General features: G+C 37.5%; 1 protein-coding gene across 1 annotated transcript in view; it reads left to right on the forward strand.

The window, feature by feature from the left end:
- CCDC148 (coiled-coil domain containing 148) overlaps positions 1-25,116 on the forward strand; it is a 296,477-nt gene that overhangs the window by 218,825 nt on the left and 52,536 nt on the right. Inside the window, exon 13 of the mRNA XM_027560231.1 lies at positions 12,573-12,691. Coding sequence (XP_027416032.1) covers positions 12,573-12,691 — 119 coding nt within the window. The remainder of the gene's footprint in view (positions 1-12,572; positions 12,692-25,116) is intronic.

Genomic DNA, 25,116 nt, shown 5'->3' on the forward strand with positions numbered 1-25,116 from the left:
GTCAGGATACAATTTGAAGAAAAAGTCAGATGGAGGGAGAAAAATATCCAGGATGATCAAGAAGCAGATGTATTTGTTTTTCTGTAAAAGATTTCCCAGTAGGAAATTTAAAAAGTAAAGTCTTAAAAATTATCTCCAGGTGTCAATTTTTGGCTGCATTTTCTGGCTGGGTCTTGATTATTCATGGTGATTTGATTTAATTAACAGACACCTATGCAATGCTTGCTATGTGCAAGGCACTGTTCTGCATTTATTTAATCTTCTTAATAACCCTAAGAGGTGGGTACTAATATGATCTTCATTTTATAGATGAAGAAACAGAGATACATAGAGGAAACATAATTTCCCCAAAGTCCCATAGCCCCTAAGAGGTGCAGCTAAGATTTGAACCCAGGAGGTGCAACTCCATCATTCATGACATTAAACACTGTGCTGTGCTGCCCATCACTCTGATTGCTGTTTACTGCTAATTTTGTGATTAATCCATTTTAAGAACACTTGGTTTCAAACTATTTGCTTTCGGGTCATTTTCATGGCTTTGATCGTGTCCTAGTTTACTCAGAACTGTTAGATAGGTAATTGTTAATTTAAAATCTCTTTAGTAGTCTGCTTCCTAGGAGTATTTCTTTCATGTTCTACAGGTACAGTCTGTCTTATTCTTGTTAATATTCTCTCAGGATTTCTCTCCTTGGGTTAATGAACCAGTATAGCTTAACAGTACAAGGAACCAGACCGTTATAGTTTGATCACAGGTGAAGTGTCAAGTATAAGACATGTTTTGTGAACAGGTTAAAAAAAAAAAAAAAGAAACCAGCTTTGCCTCCTTGGTGGTGTTCTTTTGTTAAGTTGACTGAAGAAAATATTAATGATTTTGATGTGAGTTTTATTTTAAGCCTGTCTATATTTCACAAGAAGAGAATTTCCACGGGCTTTCAGTATTGCATTTACCAACCTATTAGAATCTGTACCCATTCGCTACCTTTCTTTCTTTTACAATGCATTATGTATTTGTGCTCCTGTCTATGGCCAGTCCCTTCATTTATGCTCAGGATCCTGTTCCCCCTCTCCTGCTCAAGGCCATCAAATCTCTCTCCCACCACCATGATTCCCCTCCTTTTGTTCTAGATCTTTCCTATTAACCTACAAATATACCGTTCTGACTTGTATTTATTAATAAAAAAAAATTACTCTCCCTTGACTTCACATCTCTTCCCTTAAGAAAATCACATCACCTCCGTAGCCTATACACACTGTCCTCACTTCTTCCCATCCATTGTCTCTGGAGCCATTTTCTCCCTTGATTCCGGCAAAATTGTGCTTGTCAAAGGCATTAGTGATCTCCATGTTGCTAATTTCAGGGGTCAATTCTCAGTCCTCACTTTACATAAGCTATTAAGATGGAAGTGATCATTGCCTCCTCTTTGGAAAACTTGGTATTTAGCTTCTAGGAAGCCATTCTCTTTGTTTAATTTCCCTGGGTTGTCCTCAATAAATTTGGATGGATCCTCTTCACCATTCCACCTCTAAGTCTTGGAGTTCCCTTGGAGAACTTTCTCGGGGATCTCAATGGACCCAATATACTTCATATGCCATTTACATGCTGACTCAAATTACCAATTAATATCTCTGGTAGAGGTTTCTCTCTTGAACTGCAAACTCACTGTCTCACATCTCACTGTTTCATATCTAATATGTCCCAAATATAATCTTGCTTTCCCCTCTAAACCTTCTCTTTCTTCCACATTCCATTTCTCAACAAATAGAAACCTATTCTCCCAGTGCTTGGGCTAAACATCTTGATTTTTTTTTTTCCTGCCCCTTTTCTTCCTTATTTATTTTTAATTGAAGGATGATTATAATATTGTGTTGGTTTCTGCCATACATCGACATAGATCAGCCATAGGTATACATATGTCCTCTCCCTCTTGAGCCTCCCTCCTACCTCCCACCCCATCCCACCCCTCTAGGTTGTCCCAGAGCCCTAGTTTGAGTTCCAAAGCCATGATATTTTGACTCATCCCTTCCCCTTACATCCTATACTCACATTGTCATGCCTTACCTATTGTTATGAATATAAAGCTCCATGTTTCAAATCAGAACTATTATAAATTTCTTACTCTTATAATTAATTTCTCTGCCTCCTCCTTTTCCATTCCCACCCTCCCTCTTCATCCGTTTCCCACATAGCAGTCAGAGTGTTTTTAAAAGTCACATCAGATTACATCGTTCCCTGCATTGCACTCAATATCTCTTGGATCTCATATCTTGCCACTTCCCCATCACTTCTCCTGCTCCACCCATCACAACCTGCTTCTTCCTCTTCAAACACCCTAGTACAGGTCCCCTTACCCTTTTGCACCGGTTGTCCCCTGTGCCTGGAAGAGTCTTCTCCCAGATGTCTGCATAACTCACTCACTCCATTCAGGGTCCCACTCAAATGTCATCTTATCAAAGAGAGCATCTGTCCTTGATTACCAAACTTAAAATAGCATCCTCCTTCCCTGTCACTGTGTCCATTCACCCTACTTAATTTTTTCCTTAGCATTTATCATTTGTCTGACATCTATTTATTTATTTATTGACTGTCTCTTCTAGAATGTAAGCCCAATAAAAAGGAGAAATTTGTCCATTTTCTTATTGTTTTATCTCCAGTGCCTGACACAAAGCACTCAATAAATATTGTTTGAATGAGTGAATTTAGTGAATGAACAGAATACAACTGTACTTTGATGCTGAGATATAGAGGAAAATATGTCAAACTAGGAGACCCTAGCAAGGTGGGTGACCTTGGGCAAGATATGTAGGCTCTGTGGGATTTTGCTTACTCAATTGTAAAATGAAGTGTTTGAATTAAATGATTGCTGAAATCACCTCAGCTCTAAGAAGTCATGATTAAATGACTCTTAGGTTTGATTACTTTTCACTTTTCACTCTCCCTGACACTTCAGGCTTTGAAATACAACATCCTCAGTATATATACTCCCTTTTTAATGAATAGTGAAAAGAGAGAAATTAAACAAGATTACAAATTCATTTTAGTCATATCAACATATGACATGATCATTATGTAATATTTCAATGCCCAGACTGAAAATAGACTTTACTCCTAAAGAAGATATCACAGTTATTTTTAAATCCACCTGGCATTTCAATTAAGAGGGAGATAACTAATGTGTTTACCCCAGAATACTTTCTTGGCTCATCATGTTCTAGGGACATAAGACTACATTGTGGCAGAAAATAGCTATTGCCAATTTGAGTTGGCAGCTCAGCTATGGGAAAAATGCTCACATAAATGACCAAAGTGAACATCACCTAAAAAAATTCATGTTATTTACTTACACATATAGAAACCACATACTTCCAAACAATTTATAATAAAGGCACTAATGTTACTGTGCTAGATATGCACCCACTCGGTCATGTCTGCTCTCCATTCTGCTCTATGTCCCTGAGAGTTGTCTTATAGGAGGCTCCCTTATTCTTGGGCCTTTGGTTGGGTTCAGTCGAAGTGGAATGCTACGGATGAAGGTAAGATAAGAAAGTGAGGTTGGGACCGCTGTTCTCGCAGCTCCTGACCCTGCAGAGTTGTGTTGACTAGCTGTGTCCTCCCACAAAGGTCTCAGCCCTAGCCAGGTGGCCCTCCCCGTGCAGGAGATGGGGAAGGCCACCTGACAAGCTCTTCTCTGGCTCTGGGTAGAGCAGCCTGGCTGCCACATGCGCCCTTGTGATTGCCCTGCATTCCAATCTTCTTTATCATCGTCCCCGTATTACATTCTTCTGGATTTATCCTAATTTTGAGTGTGCCATCTGTTTCCTATTAGGAATCGTTAAAATAGAAAATTAGTAAGAGAATAAGAGACAAAAAACCAAGAGGATGGGAATATAGTTATGTCAGCACACCAAGACTAAAAAGGGGTGCTGTAATTGAACATGGGTAAAGTTAAAAGGAAGCATTTAGTTCTTATTTGCTAATAATAGACAACATCTAGCACAACCAGAGCTGGCAGGGGGAGGGAGGCAAACTGCCCAAGGAAAAGCATTTTCAGTAGTTTTTCTGCGTCTAAACCAACTCTCATATAATATCGTGTTAACCTTTATAAGGCCTTCAAAATAAAATTAAATCATAATTCTATAAAACTTTTTTACAAAAATGGAAAGTGGTGCATGCAAGGTGACAAATATAGAAAATGTTATATACAAGGATATACAGTATTTTTGTCATCTGATTTGATATGGGAATAGAATTTGGAAACTTCCAGAATGAATACCAGTCATGTCCCATAAATATTCCTTCTAAATTTTGATTTTTCTTGGCTATATTTTTAATACATCCTTTTGTAATTATGAAGTCTTTTATGTCCATTGTGGATAGTTTGGAAAATACAATTAAGCACACAAAATACCATAAATCCACCCCAAATTGTAAACCATTAGCAAAAGATTAAATGTTCTTATATTTATATTAGAACATTTCTTATATTCTTTTTTCCTTATGTATCAGTTCAGTTCAGTCACTCAGTCGTGTCCGACTCTTTGTGACCCCACGAATCACAGCACACCAGGCCTCCATATCCTTCACCAACTCTGCTAAGTCGCTTTAGTCATGTCCAGCTCTTTGCAACCCTATGGGCCATAGCCCACCAGGCAGGATTTTAATTTAACTGCATACATACTACGTATATATTTTTAGTCTGATTTTTCCCATCTGTCAATATATCCAGGGTATTTTACTCTGTATTTCTACCACATAATTTTTAGTGCTTGCTTAGTGTTTCATTATGTGAATAATTGCATTTAACCAATTTCTTATTTGGGAGGTATTATATTATTTCCAATTTTTCAGCCTATTTTAAGGCTGTAATGAATATACCTATATATAAATCTTTGTATAGGTATCTGGTATTAATTCTTAAACTTCATTTTTTAATTTTTAAGACTTTTGCTAGTCATTTCCCTATTTATTCTTCTAAAAGAGTATGACAGTTTACCCTCTCACTAATGGTAGATGCTCTTGTTTATCAGATTGGAGATTGGTGTCAAAAATCTTCAAGACACTGAAAGTAAGTAGCTGAAATACAAATAGTCTGAACTGTAGACTGAAAGGAGATCCATTATATTCAAATAACCAGGCAGGAGGGTGTAAAAACTGATTTTCTATTTTAAAAACCAGAGAACTAGCTTTGATTTTTTACCCATGTAGAGAGTTGTCCCATCTTTGCATAAAGTATGTTCTGCAAAATAATTCTTTTGAGGCTAATTTTTTGCTCAGAAGCTTCAGCACATCCTGGATTAAAGCCCACAGAGATCTCTATACCGTAAAGGATGAAGAGATGTTAGTTGAAAGGTTCTGAGGATGGAAGTGACTAAGTGTCCATCTTTAGCATGAAAAACCTTGAACTTGGCTTCCATAGACAATTTGACTTAGAGAAGTGTCATGTTCCCATGCTCTGCTGGGATTAAACATACCTCTATACACCACGCGACTAAACAAATTGGTTCACTCATGTCTATGGTCTGTCATTATTATCTATCTGGATGCTTTATTAATAGGTTTGGATTTATATGAATTGATACAAGAAAAGTGCTATGTACAATGTTGCCTTTCCATATTATTTTCTACTGGAGTAATTTAGCAAATATGTGTCTTGTATATATCTTATCTCCAAGATGTGATACTACTAGTTACAAATAAATGCTGCAGTGTAAAGCATGTTCCTAACCTTTCAGAAGTTCACACAAATGTATGAAAATTTATGTGGCAAAATATAGATGATTGTCAAACTGATTGCATAGAAATGAGTCAAACTTCTGTTGGTGGTGATTTTATGTGATATAGGCTCATCTATGTGAAACAAGTGGGAAAATTTAAAGTAAAAAAAATGCTTTTTTTATTAAGAGGTCCTGTCATGTTTTCATATATAGCAATGACACATTTGTGTGTGTGTGTGTGTGTGTGGCAGTGCATATTCTAGGCCAAAGTAGAAAAGATGCAAGGAATTAGCTAAGTAAATGAAATCTTAGAAAATTAAATTAAAATTGTTTTACCTCAGTGGTTTATGAGGAATGGAACTGGATATTTTTCACTTCATATTTCATATATTTTGTCTATCTGGTTAAAAATTATGACCTCCTCCTGAGTAAGTCATTGAAACCTTTGTAATGACTTAGGAGCAAGGTCCAGAAGTTTATTTGTTCAAAGATTCAATATCACATAGATTGCTTGAAATCAGAGACTAAACTGTCTTCCTACTATAGTGCTTTAGCCCTAACTTTCTAATGTCTGAAAAATGCATGTATTAGTTGCTTGGTCATGTCCGATTCTTTGCCACCCCATGGACTGTAGCCTCCAGACTCCTCTGTCCGTGGGATTTTCCAGGCAGAAATACTGGAGTGGGTTACCATTCCTTTCTCCAGGGGATCTTCCCAACCCAGGTCTCCTGCATTACAGACAGATTCTTTACCATCTGAGCCATAAGGGAAACCCTTCTATATGTAAATAAGACATTTTTATTCCATACTGAATTATAACTCAGACTGAAGAAATGACAATGTTTATGTAATGTTAGCACAAGATTTTTAAAATTAAACTCTGATTTACTCTAATACCATAAGCATCATGTTTACTAGTCAAGTTTTTAATAGGAAACAAATTGTTCAGAAGATTACAAAAGTAAGGTGGGATATAAAAAGTATCTTAAACCCTCTGAAAAGATAGCACAACATTATTTTGGCTCATAAATCTATATAGAGAATAGTTTCTTAAGTTTGTTTATACTTATAGTGGCTTAACTTTACCAAAATGAACAAAATGTGGAACTGTGAAAGACTATCCAATAGAATCAAAGATAACAAGAGGAAATGAAGGGTAATGAGGGCCCATTTTGGTTTTCAGAAAAGAAAATTTTTTCAAGAAATTTCGTCTGTAAGCCTAGAAGAAACAAGGTTTAAATTCAACTTGTCTCCTGGGCACTAGCTTTCTGGTTCCCCTGTCATTGGAAAGCTGTTAGGACCACTCACAAAGTCTAAAAAATAGTATGCTTACAATCTATGTCTCAACAAATGTTCTAAAGGGCTAGTTAAATACTCTTAACTTTAGTTGAAGCTTGCAAAGCCAGTATTTCATGACACATACTTCCTGCTCTTATTAACTGATGGAAAGTCAATGGAACTGTCTTTAGGGAAGTGTTTAGTTCGGACTTTACTACCCTGCAAATAAAACTGCTGGCCTGGTTCCCATCCATAACTTTGTTATTCTCAGACCAGAGATCAGAAAATGCTTCCACTCACCTCAGTGCTGATCACTTAAGCCCTATTGTGTGTTAGACATGATACAATGTCCTATGCATACAAAGGTGAATAATACAGATCAATATGGAAAGGGCTATGCTCAAGATACATAAAATAGTGCCTGACTTTGTCTGGAGAAGAGGGGGAAGGAGGAAGGCTGGGAAAGCAATGCTATAGTTGAGTCTTAAATGATGGACAGGAGGATTTAGCAGGCAATAAGGCAGGGCAGAGCATGCCAGGCATGTAGTAAATGCCCAGACAAATCAATAACAATGGCAGTGGCAGTCCCTCCTGAAAGCAAATGAAAGAGTACAAGGCAGAACAAAGAAGTGAGGGTAAAAAAATCCTAATTAAGGGTCAGTGGTATGCCAAGGATTGAGCTAACATTTTCCCTAGAGGGTTCAGAGGGAGATTCAAGAAGATGGCATTTGTTCTGGTCTTAATGGTAGAGTAAAACTGACATGTAGAGGAGGAAAATGAAGTTATACTGGTTGATAAAACTGCAAAAGGCAGATAAACATGAAAGTGCATGACTGCCTTCTCTTTTCTATTTATGTTCTCACTCTACAGATGTTGTCTATTCCCTTGGCATCATACAATTTTAAGAGGATATCTCCTTAATTTAGATCTCCAGTCCTGAATTCTCCTGAGCTACCCATCTGTGTACCTCCAGATGTTTATGTGGAATTTCTACTTAAATGTTATACAGTCATGTCAACTGTTTAATGTTTAATAGTGAGCCCCTGACTTTCTTTTCTGAACCTGTTCTTCTTCTAATTTCCCATCTCAGTTATTGGTACCATCATCTACCCAGTTGCTCTACCAAAACCCTAGGAATTTACCTTGATTCTTTTAACTTCAACTACTGTATCTAATCCTTCAATGAGCACTCTGACACTATTCAAAAGCACGTTTTAGATTTGAATTTTTTTTAATTTAAATTTATTTATTTTAATTGGAGGCTAATTACTTTACAATATTACATCGGTTCTGCCACATATCAACATGACTCTGCCACGGGCGTACATGTGTTCCCCATCCTGAACGCCCCCTCCCACCTCCTCCCTGTACCATCCCTCTGGGTTGTCCTGGTGCACCAGCCCCAAGGATCCTGTATCGAACCTGGACTGGCGATTCGTTTCTTATATGATACTATACATGTTTCCATGACACTCCCCCAAATCATCCCCCCCTCCCTCTCCCACAGAGTCCAAAAGACTGTTCTATACATCTGTGTCTCTTTTGCTGTCTTGCATACAGGGTTATTGTTACCATCTTTCTAAATTCCATATATATGCATTAGTATACTGTATTGGTGTTTTTCTTTCTGGCTCACTTCACTCTGTAGAATAGGCTCCAGTTTCATCCACCTCATTAGAACTGATTCAAATGTATTCTTTTTAATGGCTGAGTAATACTCCATTGTGTATATGTACCACAGCTTTCTTATCCATTCATCTGCTGATGGACATCTAGGTTGCTTCCATGTCCTGGCTATTATAAACAGTGCTGTGATGAACATTGGGGTACATGTGTCTCTTTTAATTGGAATTTTTAATTTCCTGAATCCCAGTGATTATTTTTGCTTTATTCTATTTGGTCTCTCATTTCTCCTTTGCTCCCCTACTGTCCATTCTTCACTGAATAGCCCAAGCTATCTTTTAAAAATTTGTCACATCATATCACTCTTTGCTTTAAACTCTTCTATGTCTTTTTTTAGAACTAAATCCTTGCCTAATCATCTAACCACCATCTAGCTTACCAAACTCACCTCCAGTCTAAATTCGAACCACCTGTTCCAGCTGCTCTGGTTTTTTCCCAACTCTGAGCAAGTGCAAAGTCATTCTCACTCAATGCTATTGCACCCAAAACTCACACTTCTTTCGGTGGTCTCCTTCATCTCTTTTCATTGTTTCCTTACCCTCATCTTCCAAATTTTAATCCAAATGTCATTTACAACTATGCTTTCTAATAGTTCTTCCCAGATTTTTCTAAATTGTTGCCATATTTATTTCCTTCCCAGAATTTAACATAATATTCTCTTCATTCATTTACTTGTTATCTCTCTTTCCACAAACTCTCAGAACCTTGAAGCCAAGGCTTTATTTCTTTTTAAGCATCATATCCCAAGTATCTGGCTTAAAGTAGATGCTCAATAAGTATTTTTTGAATAAATGAATGCCAAAGTCACTAGTTTCTTAAGACTATAAGCACTGGTAGAATCAAATACAGAGACACTTAAAAAAATAAGACAATACATAAAATGAATGGTTTGATCATTGGGAAGTCAGTGTCAGAAGTAGTCAATTGGAGTGGAGGCAGAGGTACATCATGGGTGAGGATTAAAATAGGAGATGCAAAATTGGAGGAGAGTATTCTTGACTGAAAGGGGACAATGAAGGGTATGGTGCTACAGTCTTGGGGTGTGTAAAGAAAGTACTTTACAATTTTGGTTAATGAATAAGATTTGTTTAGATTTTCATGTGAGGAGAAAGAAGCAAAGACCAAGAGGTTGAAGTTACAAGGGAATAAAGGGTAGGTGATGGAGGAAGATTATAGAGATGGAATTGGAGAATAGGATATGGAGCCCAGGTGGGGGTTAAGTTTTGGAAGTGCTCCTCACTTCCTCTGAGGAGCAGGACATCAAGGAAATGATCTTTAGGATCTCCATTTATTCTGATAAAAGCAAAGAAATAGAGGCAGGTATGGAACTTAACATAGTGAACAGGCATTCAAATGATACCATGAGCAAGCTGAGAAGCACTGGCCAGGAGTTCATAAAAGGAATGCTGATTGTCAATAAAGATTCAACTGAAACCATCAATTTGGTACCAGTTTATAAAGTCATGTAATTCTTTCATCAATCACATGTTTATTAGGTATATTCTATCTCCTAGACACTTTGGTTGTTGCTGGAAGTGCGGAGGATAATAAATCACAGTTTCTGTAGTCTACCGGGACAGAGGAATAAGTATACTAATTAACAAAGCCTTGTGGCGAGGCTTATACCAGAGGAATAAAATTATACAAGCAGAACACAGAGGATGATGGGAAAGGGTCATAGGTCTGGTTGTAAGATAACTGGCTATAATTGAAGCTCTTGGAATTGGAGCCATTCTCCATGAGAGTAGAATCCTGGACGGGGAGGTGGCTCACTGGAATGGAGGAAGTCATGCATCTGTGAGTTAGCAGGTCAGAGGGGCTTCAGACAGAAGTTGACTAGGAAGGTAGAAGGAGTTCTTCTAGACAAGGCCCATGTGTCTGTGGCTCAGATATCTGAATTCTCAATGAATATTTGAGAGAGACCTGGAAGTCCACACATACTGGTGATAAGGCTAGGTAGATGGTGTAATACAGCCAGATGGTGTAAACATCAAAGGAAGAAAGCATTGTACCTGTGAGGGACAGCATCATGGTCTCAAAGTAGCCATTAACAAGACAGAAAATGCTCAAACCATTCCCCAGCCTCCTGGCAAACAAGGCATCATAAGAAAAGCATCCTTCACTCAGGAGAATTTCAGCCAAGACAAGAGGGAAGGAGGGAGTGAGGGGGAGAGAGAGAGAGTGATTTGTTAGCTATAGCAAAGGCTGAGGATACCAGAGTCAAGGATGGAAATTGTTGGTTCTGAGATGCCAAAAAGCCTCAGGTGTGACACACTTCCAGAGCCTGCACAGGCCACTGAACCAGATGGTGTCAGTGATCTGAAGATACCAGCAACCTGGGATTGGTCCACTTCTTGTCAAGGGATTGTCGGCAGAAGGACCACTGACTTCCCCTCAAGGTCAATGCTGGCAGTAAGCAATATTGTCAATGGTCAGAACCCAGAGAAAAATGCCCTGTAATCCAATATCTTTTTTTCTGAAGTATCTCTTTTCTCTTTGATTATGAAAGAAATATATATTCACTGCACAAAATAAGTTAACACAGAAAGTATGAAGAATAAAATAAAGATCAGTTATAAACCCAGAGGGAGGTAATATAATGGTTGTTAACATTTCCATATCTGGCAGTAATAGAATGCTGAGGCATTTGTCAGTTAGGACTCTGAAATGTGTCAGTGTTCCTTTTTCTCCCTTTCCTACCCTCTCTTTCACCTTCCATCTTTGGTGCTGCTACCTTTCTAGCTTCCTCTCTGTTCCCCCCAAATTCAGACTTCAACCATGTCTGGTGTAGAATCACCTTACCTTGGAGCCATGCAATTACTCATTAAGCACTGAACGGATGTTGCTGTTGTGGCTGCTGGTGTCACAGGCCTGCTGCAGAGTTGCTAGGCTGTGGCCATTGCACTTGGGATGCCTCTTCTTGTTCTTCCAGGGGCCAGAGACCACATTGCTGGGCAAGTCTGAAAACCACTTAGCTTTTCATATTCACTTCTCAAAAGAGAAAAATGCCACCTTGGGGATGAGGCTAACCCAACCTTTACAAAAGCCCCTCTGCTGGTAGTAACTCACTACAATTCACCATTAATGTACTGTTTTTTACCAGCAAGATTCAGTCTCTTGACCCAGACACAGCATGGCAGGCCAGTCATTGAATGGTCCTCTGTCAATTAAACATAAACTTCAGTTGCACCGTCACTAGGGGAATAATGGTTTCGGCCCCCTGAAAATAGCTTATGTGTGCTTCAGGTTTTCTCTTGCTGACTCCATTCCCAGAAAAGGGAGGTAAAACATGCCTAGTGAGACAGTACTTTCATTTTTTTGAGCTTGATAAATTTGTCCTTCATTTTACCACATAAGTCAGAACTACTATTTATCACAACCCTGCTAATTTTTTCTTTTCCTCCTTCCTCCCACCTATCTCCTGCCACATCCCCAGAAGCATAAAGCTTTCAATATCTTGCTGTCCATTAGCATAAATAAACTCATGCTTTTAAAGTAAAAATAGATTTAATGCTATATTTGTTAAAGACTACATTACCATAAGAGGATAAAAATATTCTTGAGTAACAGGTAGATCATATACTTTAGAGACAATAATATGCTTTTATTGTGGTTCCCTGAAAGTTGATTATTTTAGCCATATATTAAAACTTTAGGTCTTGAGCACATGTTACATTTCCACTTTAGAAACTGTTAAACCATGCGGTTTCTCAGGACATGTACTTTCATGTTTTAACTTATTTTTTCTGTTGTCAGTGTTTTGTAGGCAGACCAAAAACATGGAGAGCCATTTAAATTCAGTCTTTGCTATATGAACCAATGGATAATGTTGTTATAACTTTGTTCCTTGTTTTTGTATTTGTCATTAATTTAAATTTTATGTGATACTTATACATTAGATAAGAAAATACCGGGCTGATAAAGAACAGAAATGGCAGGAAATGGAAATGAGAGGTCTTCGGCATCTGGAAGAACTGAAGAAATTAATGGCTGAACAGTCAGTAAAAGACAGAGAAAGGTAAAAAAAAAAAACCAAAACAGTAAATTGTGTGGTAATAGAAGTCTTTTGTAATGTGTTAAGTGAATGGAATCTTACATAATGTGTTAGGATAAATAATATCAGAGGGAGCATTTTTCTGTACTTAATATGTCCTTGCAATATTTATATTCACAAATTGAAAAGTGATACTTATATTTTAAACTTTCATATTCATACACAAATCTCTAATTTTCCATTTTGTTCCTTAGATAGCTTCCTAGTTAGAATCATCACAGAGAATTTCATAGTATTTGATTGCCCCCTGTGTTTGTGAAATAATACTGGCTGCTGCAGTGACTTAATATTTTGACCTAGAAGAAAGAAACCATTATTCAGAGGAAAAGAGAGACCCATTTACTATGACTGAGGCTGAGAAAGACAATACACAATCATACTGTGCTGTGTGGTATTCCTTTTATTATACTTAAGAGATATTTGATATAGGAAAAACCTTGAATTCCCTAGAATAATGTAATTTTAGAGCTGGAAAGGACATCTGAGATCCAGTTTCCTCATTCTGTGAGGATTTACTGCACTGAAAGTTAAAATTACTTTTCCCTAGTTTAATGTATCAATCAAGGTCAGTGAAGGGGCAGAGACAACATAGTATTTTGAATAGGGGAAGTTTAAGATAAAAAAATATTAATTCTAAGAAAAATAATTCTCAGTTACATAAAAGGATATAGAGAAGTTTAAAGAATGTCCCAGGGCTGAAGGAGGGTTCTCATGGAAGAAACAAATTTGAGAGTGCGAACCCTCCTCTCCACAGTTGGGATTCAGATCTCACTGTGGCTGTGGGCTGCCACGTGGTGGGAAAGTCCTTGAATGGGCTCATCCATAAGTTGTTCCCAGTCACTAGGCAAGCAGGAACACCCTACCTGGGTGCAGGATGCCCAAACTGGAAGTCAAGCATTGTGATGCTCACGCTTCCAAGACTTGATGGGAATCTGATGATGAGAGTACTTCTGAAATTTGATGGGAAACTGCCCACAGGGTGCAACTGAGCTCCACAAGCACCCCTGAGTGTACCCCACAAGTGCTGCTGGCAGCCATGAAGCAGGAGCAAGAAGGAGGAGTAAACACAGAAACTAGGAAGGAAAGCCTTTTCCTTCTTCAGAATCCCTCCAGCACCCTTTTCCATCATGGCTAAGCACTGTGCCAGCTGCAAAGCAGAAATGTTACAAGGTCCATCTCTATTTTCATAGAGCAGATAATGAAGGGTAGATTTGGAGCTGAGAGACAATAAATTAGTAACTGGTATAGTTATACAGTTTAGCCAGCTTCTGAGTGGATTTTCACAAAAGATAAATTAAAAATAGATCTTTCATTTTGTAACATAAATCATAATAAAGTTTTCTTTACAGTTAGTCAATGTAAAAAAAATTGCCTGGAACTCTTCATATTTTCTGCTCAATTTCATTGTGAACCTAAAACTGCTCTAAAAATGAAGTCTATTAAAGTACTAAAAATTACATTTTAGACTTATTGTAACTTAAGATGACATAACCATTTTACACAACAAAGTTCACTTATATCTAGGAAGCTTCCTTTGTGACCCATGGAAATAATTTCAAATTCCAGTCACCAAGTTGCAGAGTGAATCTGGGGTTCCACACGGATGCCAGGCAATTCCCCTCAAGCTTCTGAATAAAATTCAGTTGATTTTCCATGTATCTCAGGATTTGTAATTGAGTTTAATCTATTATGAAAAAAATCAAGAATATAGCAAAGCTAGGGCTCAAGGCTAAGTGATGAAACAACCAGTGAGAAATCAGTTAAGCACAAACCAAGATATAAGAGGATACCAGAGGGCAGGCCAGGCCACGGGTCAGAGGCAGAAACAGGCAGTTCAGTATTAAAGGCAAGGCAAATGTGGGGATCAAAAGGCTGGTTGGATAGTCTGAAACTCAGCTAGAGGAACAAAAGAGAGCCCCAGGAATTAAAGGGGGTGGGGAAAAAGGAACAGCGGTGAAGTCCCCGCATGCTTCTAGTAGAATCTACCCTCTTAGCCAAGGAGTTTCTTTGATTACAGAGCCATTTCAGCCTTGTGCTTCTTGTCCCAATAATTATCAAGATAAGCTGATTCAGAACTTTAGTTGAAAAGAAGAAAAGGAAAATTAGATGGGCCTGTCTTACATAACATAAAAGAAAAATAAGTGTCATATTATAACATAATGAAAACAGTACTAAAGAATAGGAACCAGAAGACCAAGGTTTTAGTATATTATTTGAATGGTGTAAGACCTAGGGAAAGTCATTAATTTAACCTCTATTAGGCTCTGTTTTGTTCTTTGTAAAAAAAACTGAACTGGATAACTTTTGAATGCTAAGTGAGCTATCAATTTTTAAGAGTTTATGATCTGTATATTTTACTCATCTGAAATATAGATTCAGATAATTATGAATCCAATCCTTGTATGCCAATGGAAAATCAGTGAGGAGGGCCATTAAAATATCCAGATAATGTATCAGAACATAATTCTCAGAAATTTTTGGATGATATTGTAGATAAAAGCACAGTCCTCATTTTGTGATTTAGAGAGAGAGAATCTAACATGTAAAAACAGCTGATAACTTTTGCTTCTGACAAGAGCTAGAAATTGTGTTCTTTTGCAGCCATCCTGATGCTGAGAAATGTGGTTGATTGGTTAAAATGTTTTTCTCCACTACTGAAATACAATTCACAAATCTCATATTTGATATTTTAACTGTAGGTACATTTTTCTCAGGTCAGAATAAGAAGGCTTGAAGCAATTTCCAGATCTGTTAAAAACACACATACACATAGCCTTGAGAGTTTGAAAACTTTTGATATTTCATTTTTCTATTTTCTAACTCTAATATTAAATTTCTCGAAAACAGTACTCATAAATTAGCACATATATTAGGTTAAACCATAAGAAAATTCCCTTTTTATAGGTCAAACAATGGTTAAGTATTGGCAGTTTTATGCAGTTCAACATAATAAAGAGATATAGCAATTTATTTACTAATTACATTTCCTGTCTCAATCTGTTATAAGCTGTCTTGTGCCCTCATCACTTTATTGACATTGTTCTTGACATAGTTTCCACTAACCTCCTAATGCCCTATTTTTATTTCTCAACAATGTCAAAGAAGTGGAGAGGGAAGGCTCTAGAATCAGGTTGTCAACATAAGAATCCCGTCTCTATCCTTTATAGCTGTGTGACATTTGGGTAAATTATTTCACATTTCTGTGCTTCAGTTTCTTCACCTATATAATGAAGAAATAAATAGTATATTTTTGGTGGGATTGTTGCAAGAAATAAGTGAGATATTAAATGGAATGCACACACAGTGAACATCCATTAGATATAAAGATTACTGTCAACTGATGTTTTAAAACATGTGACACTAACATAATTTGTTCTCAAAATATTTAAGCATTTTAAATATTTTAAATAAAAGGTGTAATAATGGGGACACTTTTCAAAACTGAAATATAGTTGATTTACAATGTTGTGGCAATCTCTGCTGTACAGCAAAGTGACTTAGTTTTTAATTTTTATGCATTCTTTTTTTAAAAGATTCCTTACCATTATGTTTATCACAGGAGATTGTATATAGTTCCCTGTGCTATATACTAAGACCTTGCTGTTTATCCATTTTAAATGTAATAGCTTGCATCTACCAGCCCCAAATTCCTAGTCCATCGCCCTCCACCCTCCTGCCCCAGCTTGGAAACCACAAGTCTGATCTGTGTCTGTGAGTCTGACTCTGTTTCATTTCATTTGTGTCATATTTTAGATTCCACATATAAGTGATATCATATGGTGTTTATCTTTCTCCTGACTTACCTCACTTAGTATGATAATCTCTAGTGTCATCCATGTTACTGCAAATGGCATTATTTCACACTTTTTATGGCTGAGTAGTACTCCATTGTATATATGTACCACATCTTCTTTATCCATTCATCTGTCAATGAACATTTAGGTTGTTTCCATATTTTGGCTATTGTGAATAGTGCCACTATGAATAAAGGGGTGTGTGCATCTTTTTGAATTATAGTTTTGTCTGGGTATATTCCCAGAAACAGGTTTGTTAGATCATATGGTAATTCTATTTCTAGTTTTCTGAGGACTCTCTGGGTGGCTCAATGGTAAAGAATCTTCCTACCAATGCAGAAGATGTAGGTTGGAGCTCTGGGTTGGGAAGACCCCCGGAGAAGGAAATGGCAATGTACTCCAGTATTCTTGCCTGGAAAATCTCATGGACAGAGAAACCTGGTGGGCTACAGTCCATGGGGTCACACAGAGTCAGACACAACTTAGTGACTGAGCATGCTTGCATGGGGAACCTCCATACTGTTTTCCACAGTGGCCGTACCAAGTTACATTCCCACCAACGGCATAGGAGGATTCCCTTTTCTCCACATTCTCTCCAGCATTTGCTGTTTGTAGACTTTTTAATGATGGCCATTCTGACCATTTGAGGAGGTACTGTCTCCCATTGTATTTGCATATCTCTAATTATTAGTGATAGTGAGCATCTTCTCACGTACCTACTGACTATCTGTATGTCTTCTTTGAAGAAATGTCTATTGAGGTCTTCTGCCTATTTTCCAGGTGGGTGAGTTGTTTGTTCATTGTTGAGTTGTATGAGCTGTATGTATATTTTGGGAGACCCTCATGCAATCTCTCCACTGGAAGTCTTCTCTGATATCAGCTGTTTAATACATACATACAAATTATATATGCCTAAGTCCCAAATCACTGCAGGTGGTGATGCAGCCATGAAATTAAAAGATGCTTACTCCTTGGAAGAAAAGTTATGACCAACCTAGATAGCATATTCAAAAGCAGAGACATTACTTTTCCAACAAAGGTCCGTCTAGTCAAGGCTATGGTTTTTCCTGTGGTCATGTATGGATGTGAGAGTTGGACTGTGGAGAAGGCTGGGTGCCGAAGAATTGATGCTTTTGAACCGTGGTGTTGGAGAAGACTCTTGAGAGTCCCTTGGACTGCAAGGAGATCCAACCAGTCCATCCTAAAGGAGATCAGCCCTGGGATTTCTTTGCAAGGAATGATGCTAAAGCTGAAACTCCAGTACTTTGGCCACCTCATGCGAAGAGTTGACTCATTGGAAAGGACTCTGATGCTGGGAGGGATTGTGGGCAAGAGGAGAAGGGGACGACAGAGGATGAGATGGCTGGATGGCATCACCGACTCGATGGACAGGAGTTTGGGTGAACTCCGGGAGTTGGTGATGAACAGGGAGGCCTGGCGTGCTGCGGTTCATGGGGTCTCAAAGAGTTGGACACGACTGAGCGACTGAACTGAACTGAACCCCTTTCTGGTGGCAAAGTACATAGATTCCCTACAGGAAGCAGACAAATTAGGAAAAGACAAGACTCCCCTCCTGAACCATGACACACAGCTTGACAAGCAGAGGCAAAACTGGACATCATACCCCATTTTTACTCCTGGCTAAGCATCACTTTTGCAAACCACAATCTTCAAAATGGATATCCCTGCAAATAAACCAACCTAATTCTTTTAAAATATTATGTATTATCCATGTTGCTTCTAAAGTTTAGCCATCTGGTATTTCTTTCATGAAAAATGTGAGCTCAGTTTCTGACTTTTATGAAAGCTGCCCAGTGTTGTGTCCAGCTCTGCAACCCCATGAACTATACAGTCCATGGAATTCTCCAGGCCAGAATACTGGAATGGTTAGATATTCCCTTCTCCAGGGGATCTTCACAACCCAGGGATCGAACCCAGGTCTACCTCATTGCAGGCTGATTCTTTACCAGCTGAGCCACCAGGGAAGCCTTTCATATTTGTAAACTGATAGACCACCATCTCTACACCAGTTATATAATGATTCATCCTTTCCCCCTGATTTTAATGCCACTCTTTTATTATATATTACATTTCTAATTATGCTTTTATATCCATATAGACACTTGACTAGATTAAATAAAAACTGATCTATATTTTTATTTCTACATCAATAACATGCTGTTTTAATTATTGTTTTTCTGTTTTAATAATTTTGTGTTCATTCATTGTTCTTTTCAAAAATATGTTAGTTACTATATCCTTTCAATTTTAAAATCTGTTAATTTTTTGCATTGAAACTTTGTTATTGAGAGCTGATTTATGTGCCAAATTTAATCTCCATTCTAGGACCATCATTCCAGAGTAGCTCTCCAGTTCAAATCTCTTCTTAGGTTCTCTGGAAGATTTCATAGTTTTTGTTTTGCTCTGTTATTTTTTTTTTCTGGTGAAGACCTGGAAATTATTTTGGAATAAGTAGAACTGAGTGACCAAGAAGCCAATTATAAATTTTCTTTAGTCACTATGTGAAAAGTGTCTGAACTAGAAAGTGGCAGTGGGGATGCAGAGGTGATAGACTCTTACGAAGTACCTAGATTAGGTAAAATTAATTTCACTGAGGAAGGTGTTTGAAGTAAAACAGAGGAAACAGTATGATCCTGAATATTATAGAGCTTTTTCTGTCCTCTTGGGTTTAAAGCCTTTAGTTATTTTGTTTTCAATCTCTTTTACTTTCTGATAAATTCGTTTGCATATACTATCTGTGTATCTTTGACCACTTTCTACATGGTTTGAAATATGTTTTTATTATTTAATTTTTAAATAGTTTAGGTTTCATTTTTGATGTCCTAACAATATATTGGTAGGGTGCTTGACAAAGGCAAGGTTGCTAACAGTTTTTAATTTCTTTAACTTTTCTATTTTCTGTCTTTCATAAAGATGAGTAAAAATTCAGCATGATTTATGGGAAGCTAGTAATGCTGCTACTTTTAACATATAAAACCTTCATTGAAGAATAATTTATGTTATCATAAATTCCTCTTTTAAGTGTACAATTAAATGATTTACACTTATATAAGGGCTTCCCTCATAGCTCAGTTGGTAAAGAATCTGCCTGCAATGCAGGAGACCTAGGTTCAAAACCTGGGTCAGGAAGATCCTCAAGAGAAGGAAATGGCAATCTACTCCAGTATTCTTGGCTGAAGAATCCCATAGACAGAGGAGCCTGGCAGGTATAGTCCATGGGGTCTCAAAATTCAGACACGACTTAGTGACTAAACAACCACCAGGGGCTTCCCAGGTGGCGCTAGTTGTAATAAACCCCTCAGACAATGCAGGAGATACAAGAGATGTCAGTTTGATCCCTGGGTAGGTAAGATCCCTTGGAGGAGGGCATGGCAACCCACGCTAGTATTCTTGCATGGAGAATCCTACTGACAGAGGAGCCTGGCAGGTTTCAGTCCATGGAGTCTCAAGGACACAACTGAAGCGACCTAGCACGGATGCACACACACTTATATAGAACAAATATATGTAATTCTACAACCATCCCTATAGTCCAGTCTTAAATCATTTTCCTCACCCCTAAAAGATTTTCATGCTTATTTGCATTAATTCCCAATCCCCCTCCTAGCTTCAAATGACCATTAATCTATTTCTGACTCAAAGATTTGCCTTTTCTAGACATATTATATAAACGTAACACACTGAATTATTTTATTTAGCATAATGTTCTTGAGGCTCATCCATATAGTTGTGTGTATTATTAGCTTTTTTCCTTTTGTATTGAATAATATTCCACTTCAGCATTACTTTTTTTAATTAATTAATTAATTTTTTTACTGTACAATATTGTATTGGTTTTGCCATACATCAACATGAATCTGCCATGGGTGTACATGTGTTCCCCATCCTCAACCCTCCTCCCACCTCCCTCCCCATCCCATCTCTCAGGGTCATCCCAGTGCACCAGCCCCGAGTACCCTGTATCTTGCATTGAACCTGGACTGGCGATTCATTTCACATGTGATAATTTACATGTTTCAATGCCATTCTCGCAAATCATCCCACCCTCACCCTTTCCTACAGAGTCCAAAAGACTGTTTTATACATCTGTGTCTTTTTTGCTGTCTTGTATACAGGGTTATCATTACCATCTTTCTAAATTCCATGTATCTGTGTTAGTATACTATATTGGTGTTTTTCTTTCTGGCTTACTTCACTCTGTATAATAGGCTCCAGTTTCATCCACCTCATTAGAACTGATTCAAATGTATTCTTTTTAATGGCTGAGTAATACTCCATTGTGTATATGTACCACAGCTTTTTTATCCATTCATCTGCTGATGGACATCTAGGTTGCTTCCATATCCTGGCTATTATAAACAGTGCTGCGATGAACATTGGGATACACGTGTCTCTTTCAATTCTGGTTTCCTTGGTGTGTATGCCCAGCAGTGGGATTGCTGGGTCGTAAGGCAGTTCTATTTCCAGTTTTTTAAGGAATCTCCACACTGTTCTCCATAGTGGCTGTACTAGTTTGCATTCCCACCAACAGTGTAAGAGGGTTCCCTTTTCTCCACACCCCCTCCTGCATTTATTGTTTGTAGACTTTTGGATAGCAGCCATTCTGACTGACGTGAAATGGTACCTCTTTGTGGTTTTGATTTGCATTTCTCTGATAATGAGCGATGTTGAGCATCTTTTCATATGTTTGTTAGCCATCTGTATGTCTTCTTTGGAGAAATGTCTGTTTAGTTCTTTGGCCCACTTTTTGATTGGGTCGTTTATTTTTCTGGAATTGAGCTGCAGGAGTTGCTTGTATATTTTTGAGATTAATTCTTTGTCCGTTGCTTCATTTGCTATTATTTTCTCCCATTCTGAAGGCTGTTTTCACCTTGCTAACTCCATTCACCATTGCAACAAAAAGAATAAAATACTTAGGAATATATCTACCTAAAGAAACTAAAGACCTATATATAGAAAACTATAAAATATTGGTGAAAGAAATCAAACAGGACACAAATAGATGGAGAAATATACCATGTTCATGGATTGGAAGAATCAATATAGTGAAAATGAAGATACTACCCAAAGCAATCTGTAGATTCGATGCAATGCCTATCAAGCTACCAACAGTATTTTTCAGAGAACTAGAACAAATAATTTCACAATTTGTATGGAAATACAAAAAACCTTGAATAGCCAAAGCTATCTTGAGAAAGAAGAATGGAACTGGAAGAATCAACCTGCCTGACTTCAGGCTCTACTACAAAGCCACAGTCATCAAGAAAGTATGGTACTGGCACAAAGACAGAAATATAGATCAATGGAACAAAATAGAAAGCCCAGAGATAAATCCACGCACCTATAGACACCTTATCTTTGACAAAGGAGACAAGAATATATAGTGGTGAAAAGACAATCTCTTTAACAAGTGATACTGGGAAAACTGGTCAACCACTTGTAAAAGAATGAAACTAGATCACTTTCTAACACCATACAAAAAATAAACTCAAAATGGATTAAAGATCTAAATGTAAGACCAGAAACTTATAGTTACTCCTAGAGTAAAACATAGGCAAAACACTCTCCAACATAAACCACAGCAGGATCCTCTATGACCCACCTCCCAGAATATTGGAAATAAAAGCAAAAATAAACAAATGGGACCTAATTAAAATTAAAAGCTTCTGTACAACAAAGGAAACTATAAGCAAGATGAAAAGACAGCATTACTTTTTAAATCTGTTTTTCAAGGCAATGCTGTTTCCTTTCTTGTTGGTAAAATATTAATATTAATGTATGCAAAATAGTATAAAAGGAAGTTGTAAAATGTATGTAAAGTGTGATATCAATATAACATAAGACTGTAATTTGTACCAGGGTGACATATTCACTCACATTATCCCAAATGTTTGAAGAGTAGTAACTGATCTCATGGGGTCGCAAGGAGTTGGACACGACTGAGCGACTGAACTGAACTGAACTGATCTCAACTTCCTTATGAGCCCCCTTCTTGTAGGGTAGTAAGACAAATGGAAACTTTTAAATTAAAAGCATGTTAGGTTCTTTCATTTCTTTTTCTAAATTTTATTTAATTTTTAATTGAAAGATAATTGCTTTACAGAATTTTGTAGTTTTCTGTCAAACATCAACATGAATCAGCCATATGTACATATGTCCACTAACTCTTGAAACTTCCTCCCATCTCCCTCCCAATCCCACCCTTCTATGTTGACACAGATCCCCTGTTTGAGTTCCCTGAGATATACAGCAGATTCCCATTGGCTATCTATTTTACCTCAAATCCTGAAAGATGATGCTGTGAAAGTGCTGCACTCAATATGGCAGCAAATTTGAAAAACTCAGTAGTGGCCGCAGAACTGGAAAAGGTCAGTTTTCATTCCAATCCCAAAGAAAGGCAATGCTGAAGAACGCTCAAACTACCGTACAATTGCACTCATCTCACACGCTAATAAAGCAATGCTCAAAATTCTCCAAGCCAGGCTTCAGCAGTACACGAACCGTGAACTTCCAGATGTTCAAGCTGGTATTAGAAAAGGCAGAGGAACCAGAGATCAAATTGCCCACATCCGCTGGATCATCAAAAAAGCAAGAGAGTTCCAGAAAAACATCTATTTCTGCTTTATTGACTATGCCAAAGCCTTTGACTGTGTGGATCACAATAAACTGTGGAAAATTCTTCAAGAGATGGGAATACCAGACCACCTAAACTGCCTCTGAGAAACCTATATGCAGGTCAGGAAGCAACAGTTAGAACTGGACATGGAACAACAGACTGGTTCCAAATAGGAAAAGGAGTACGTCAAGGCTGTATATTGTCACCCTGCTTATTTAACTTCTATGCAGAGTACATCATGAGAAATGCTGGGCTGGAAGAAGCACAAGCTGGAATCAAGATTGCCAGGAGAAATATCAATAACCTCAGATATGCAGATGACACCATCCTTATGGCACAAAGTGAAGAGGAACTAAAAAGCCTGTTGATGAAAGTGAAAGAGGAGAGTGAAGAAGTTGACTTAAAGCTCAACATTCAAAATTTCCATTCTTTGCTGCAATAGGTTCACCTGGAAAGCATTTGAAAGTTCTGATGTCCAGGTCAGGCCCCAGACCAGTTAGATCAGAATCCCTGGCAATGGGATTTCTGCCTAAATAGTTTTTGAAAATCCTCAAGTGATTCTGCAATGCAGCAACATTTGAGAACCAGTTTACTAGAGTTCTTTCCATACTTTTTGAAGTATGGGCCTCTAATTATCTATTGGATTCTTGAGAACATTTCACTTTTTTAGAAGTGCTCCTAGTTTCTCTTTCCTCAATGCTACACCCTCACTGAAATAGTTCAGGAAAGTCATGTAGGCAAAACTTTATATTCATGGAAGAGTTTATCAATTACAAGAATCTTCTGTAAGCAGAAATCTTACATGTTTCTCATTAAGCAGGTGTGTGTGTGTTTGCAAATATGTTTAGCAATAACGAACACTAGTTCTTATTTTCTCCAAAAGAGGAGAGTTTTCCTATGTTGTAAAACAAACATTTGAAGTTGAAGATGGCAGTGGCTATTTCAAAGTAAGGAACTAGAGTCAGCTGCCTTCCTAACACTAAATTGGTTTTCTTAATCTAGTGTGTATTTTGGGGTGCATGCCAACAGGAGGGAATTGACAGTTATTGCATTTTCTAAGTAGTAAAGCCAGATGTTTCTCTCTATTTTCCATGTCTTTTCCTAACAATATGTAAAATTCAGCATGTTGTATTAGAAGAAATTGAAAACTTTTAAAGTGGGTCCACAGTCTAATCTTTGAGATTTTAAAGAGTATGTTTAGTAAAGTGACTTCAACAGAAACTTAATAAACGTTTGTTATGCTTTTGCTTCTCAGCATGAGATTTCCCCAAATTAGTGGGAAAGTTCTTGTTCATTAAATCTCTGTCAACCAAATCCCCATTACAAGTACTTTTGCCAAATTATGTCAACCACGGATCACCATGAGGCATTAAACAAATAGAGTTCTTAGCAAGGCTTCCTGTTTTGTTTTTTAAATGATATTATAAAAGTTTCACAAATTACCATTCATTTAAAAGACTGAAAGAGACCCCAGTGACAGACAACAAGCAGTCTTACAACCCGTAGAGGTGAATAAAAATAATAACTTGTAGAATCTGCTCATCAGTGTAAAACTGTAAAACTGACTATGGTTTTTGTGTATATGTGTGTCCATATTTTTTTATATACTGGATGATCATTTGATAACAGATCATTTGGACATAATCATAGTAGTCCAAATAATGGGAGAAAAGGAAAGATATACCTATCTGAATGCAGAGTTCCAAAGAATAGCAAGAAGAGATAAGAAAGCCTTCTTAAGTGAACACTGCAAAGAAACAGAGGAAAACAATAGAATGGGAAAGACTAGAGATCTCTTCAAGAAAATTAGAGATACCAAGGGAACATTTCATGCAAAGATGGGCTCAATAAAGGACAGAAACAGTATGGACTTAACAGGAGCAGAAGATATTAACAAGAGGTGGCAAGAATACATTGAAGAACTACACAAAAAAGATCTCAATGACCCAGATAACCAT

The sequence above is a fragment of the Bos indicus x Bos taurus genome, chromosome 2 (genome assembly GCF_003369695.1).
Source record: "Bos indicus x Bos taurus breed Angus x Brahman F1 hybrid chromosome 2, Bos_hybrid_MaternalHap_v2.0, whole genome shotgun sequence".
NCBI classification, from domain to species: Eukaryota; Metazoa; Chordata; class Mammalia; order Artiodactyla; family Bovidae; genus Bos; species Bos indicus x Bos taurus.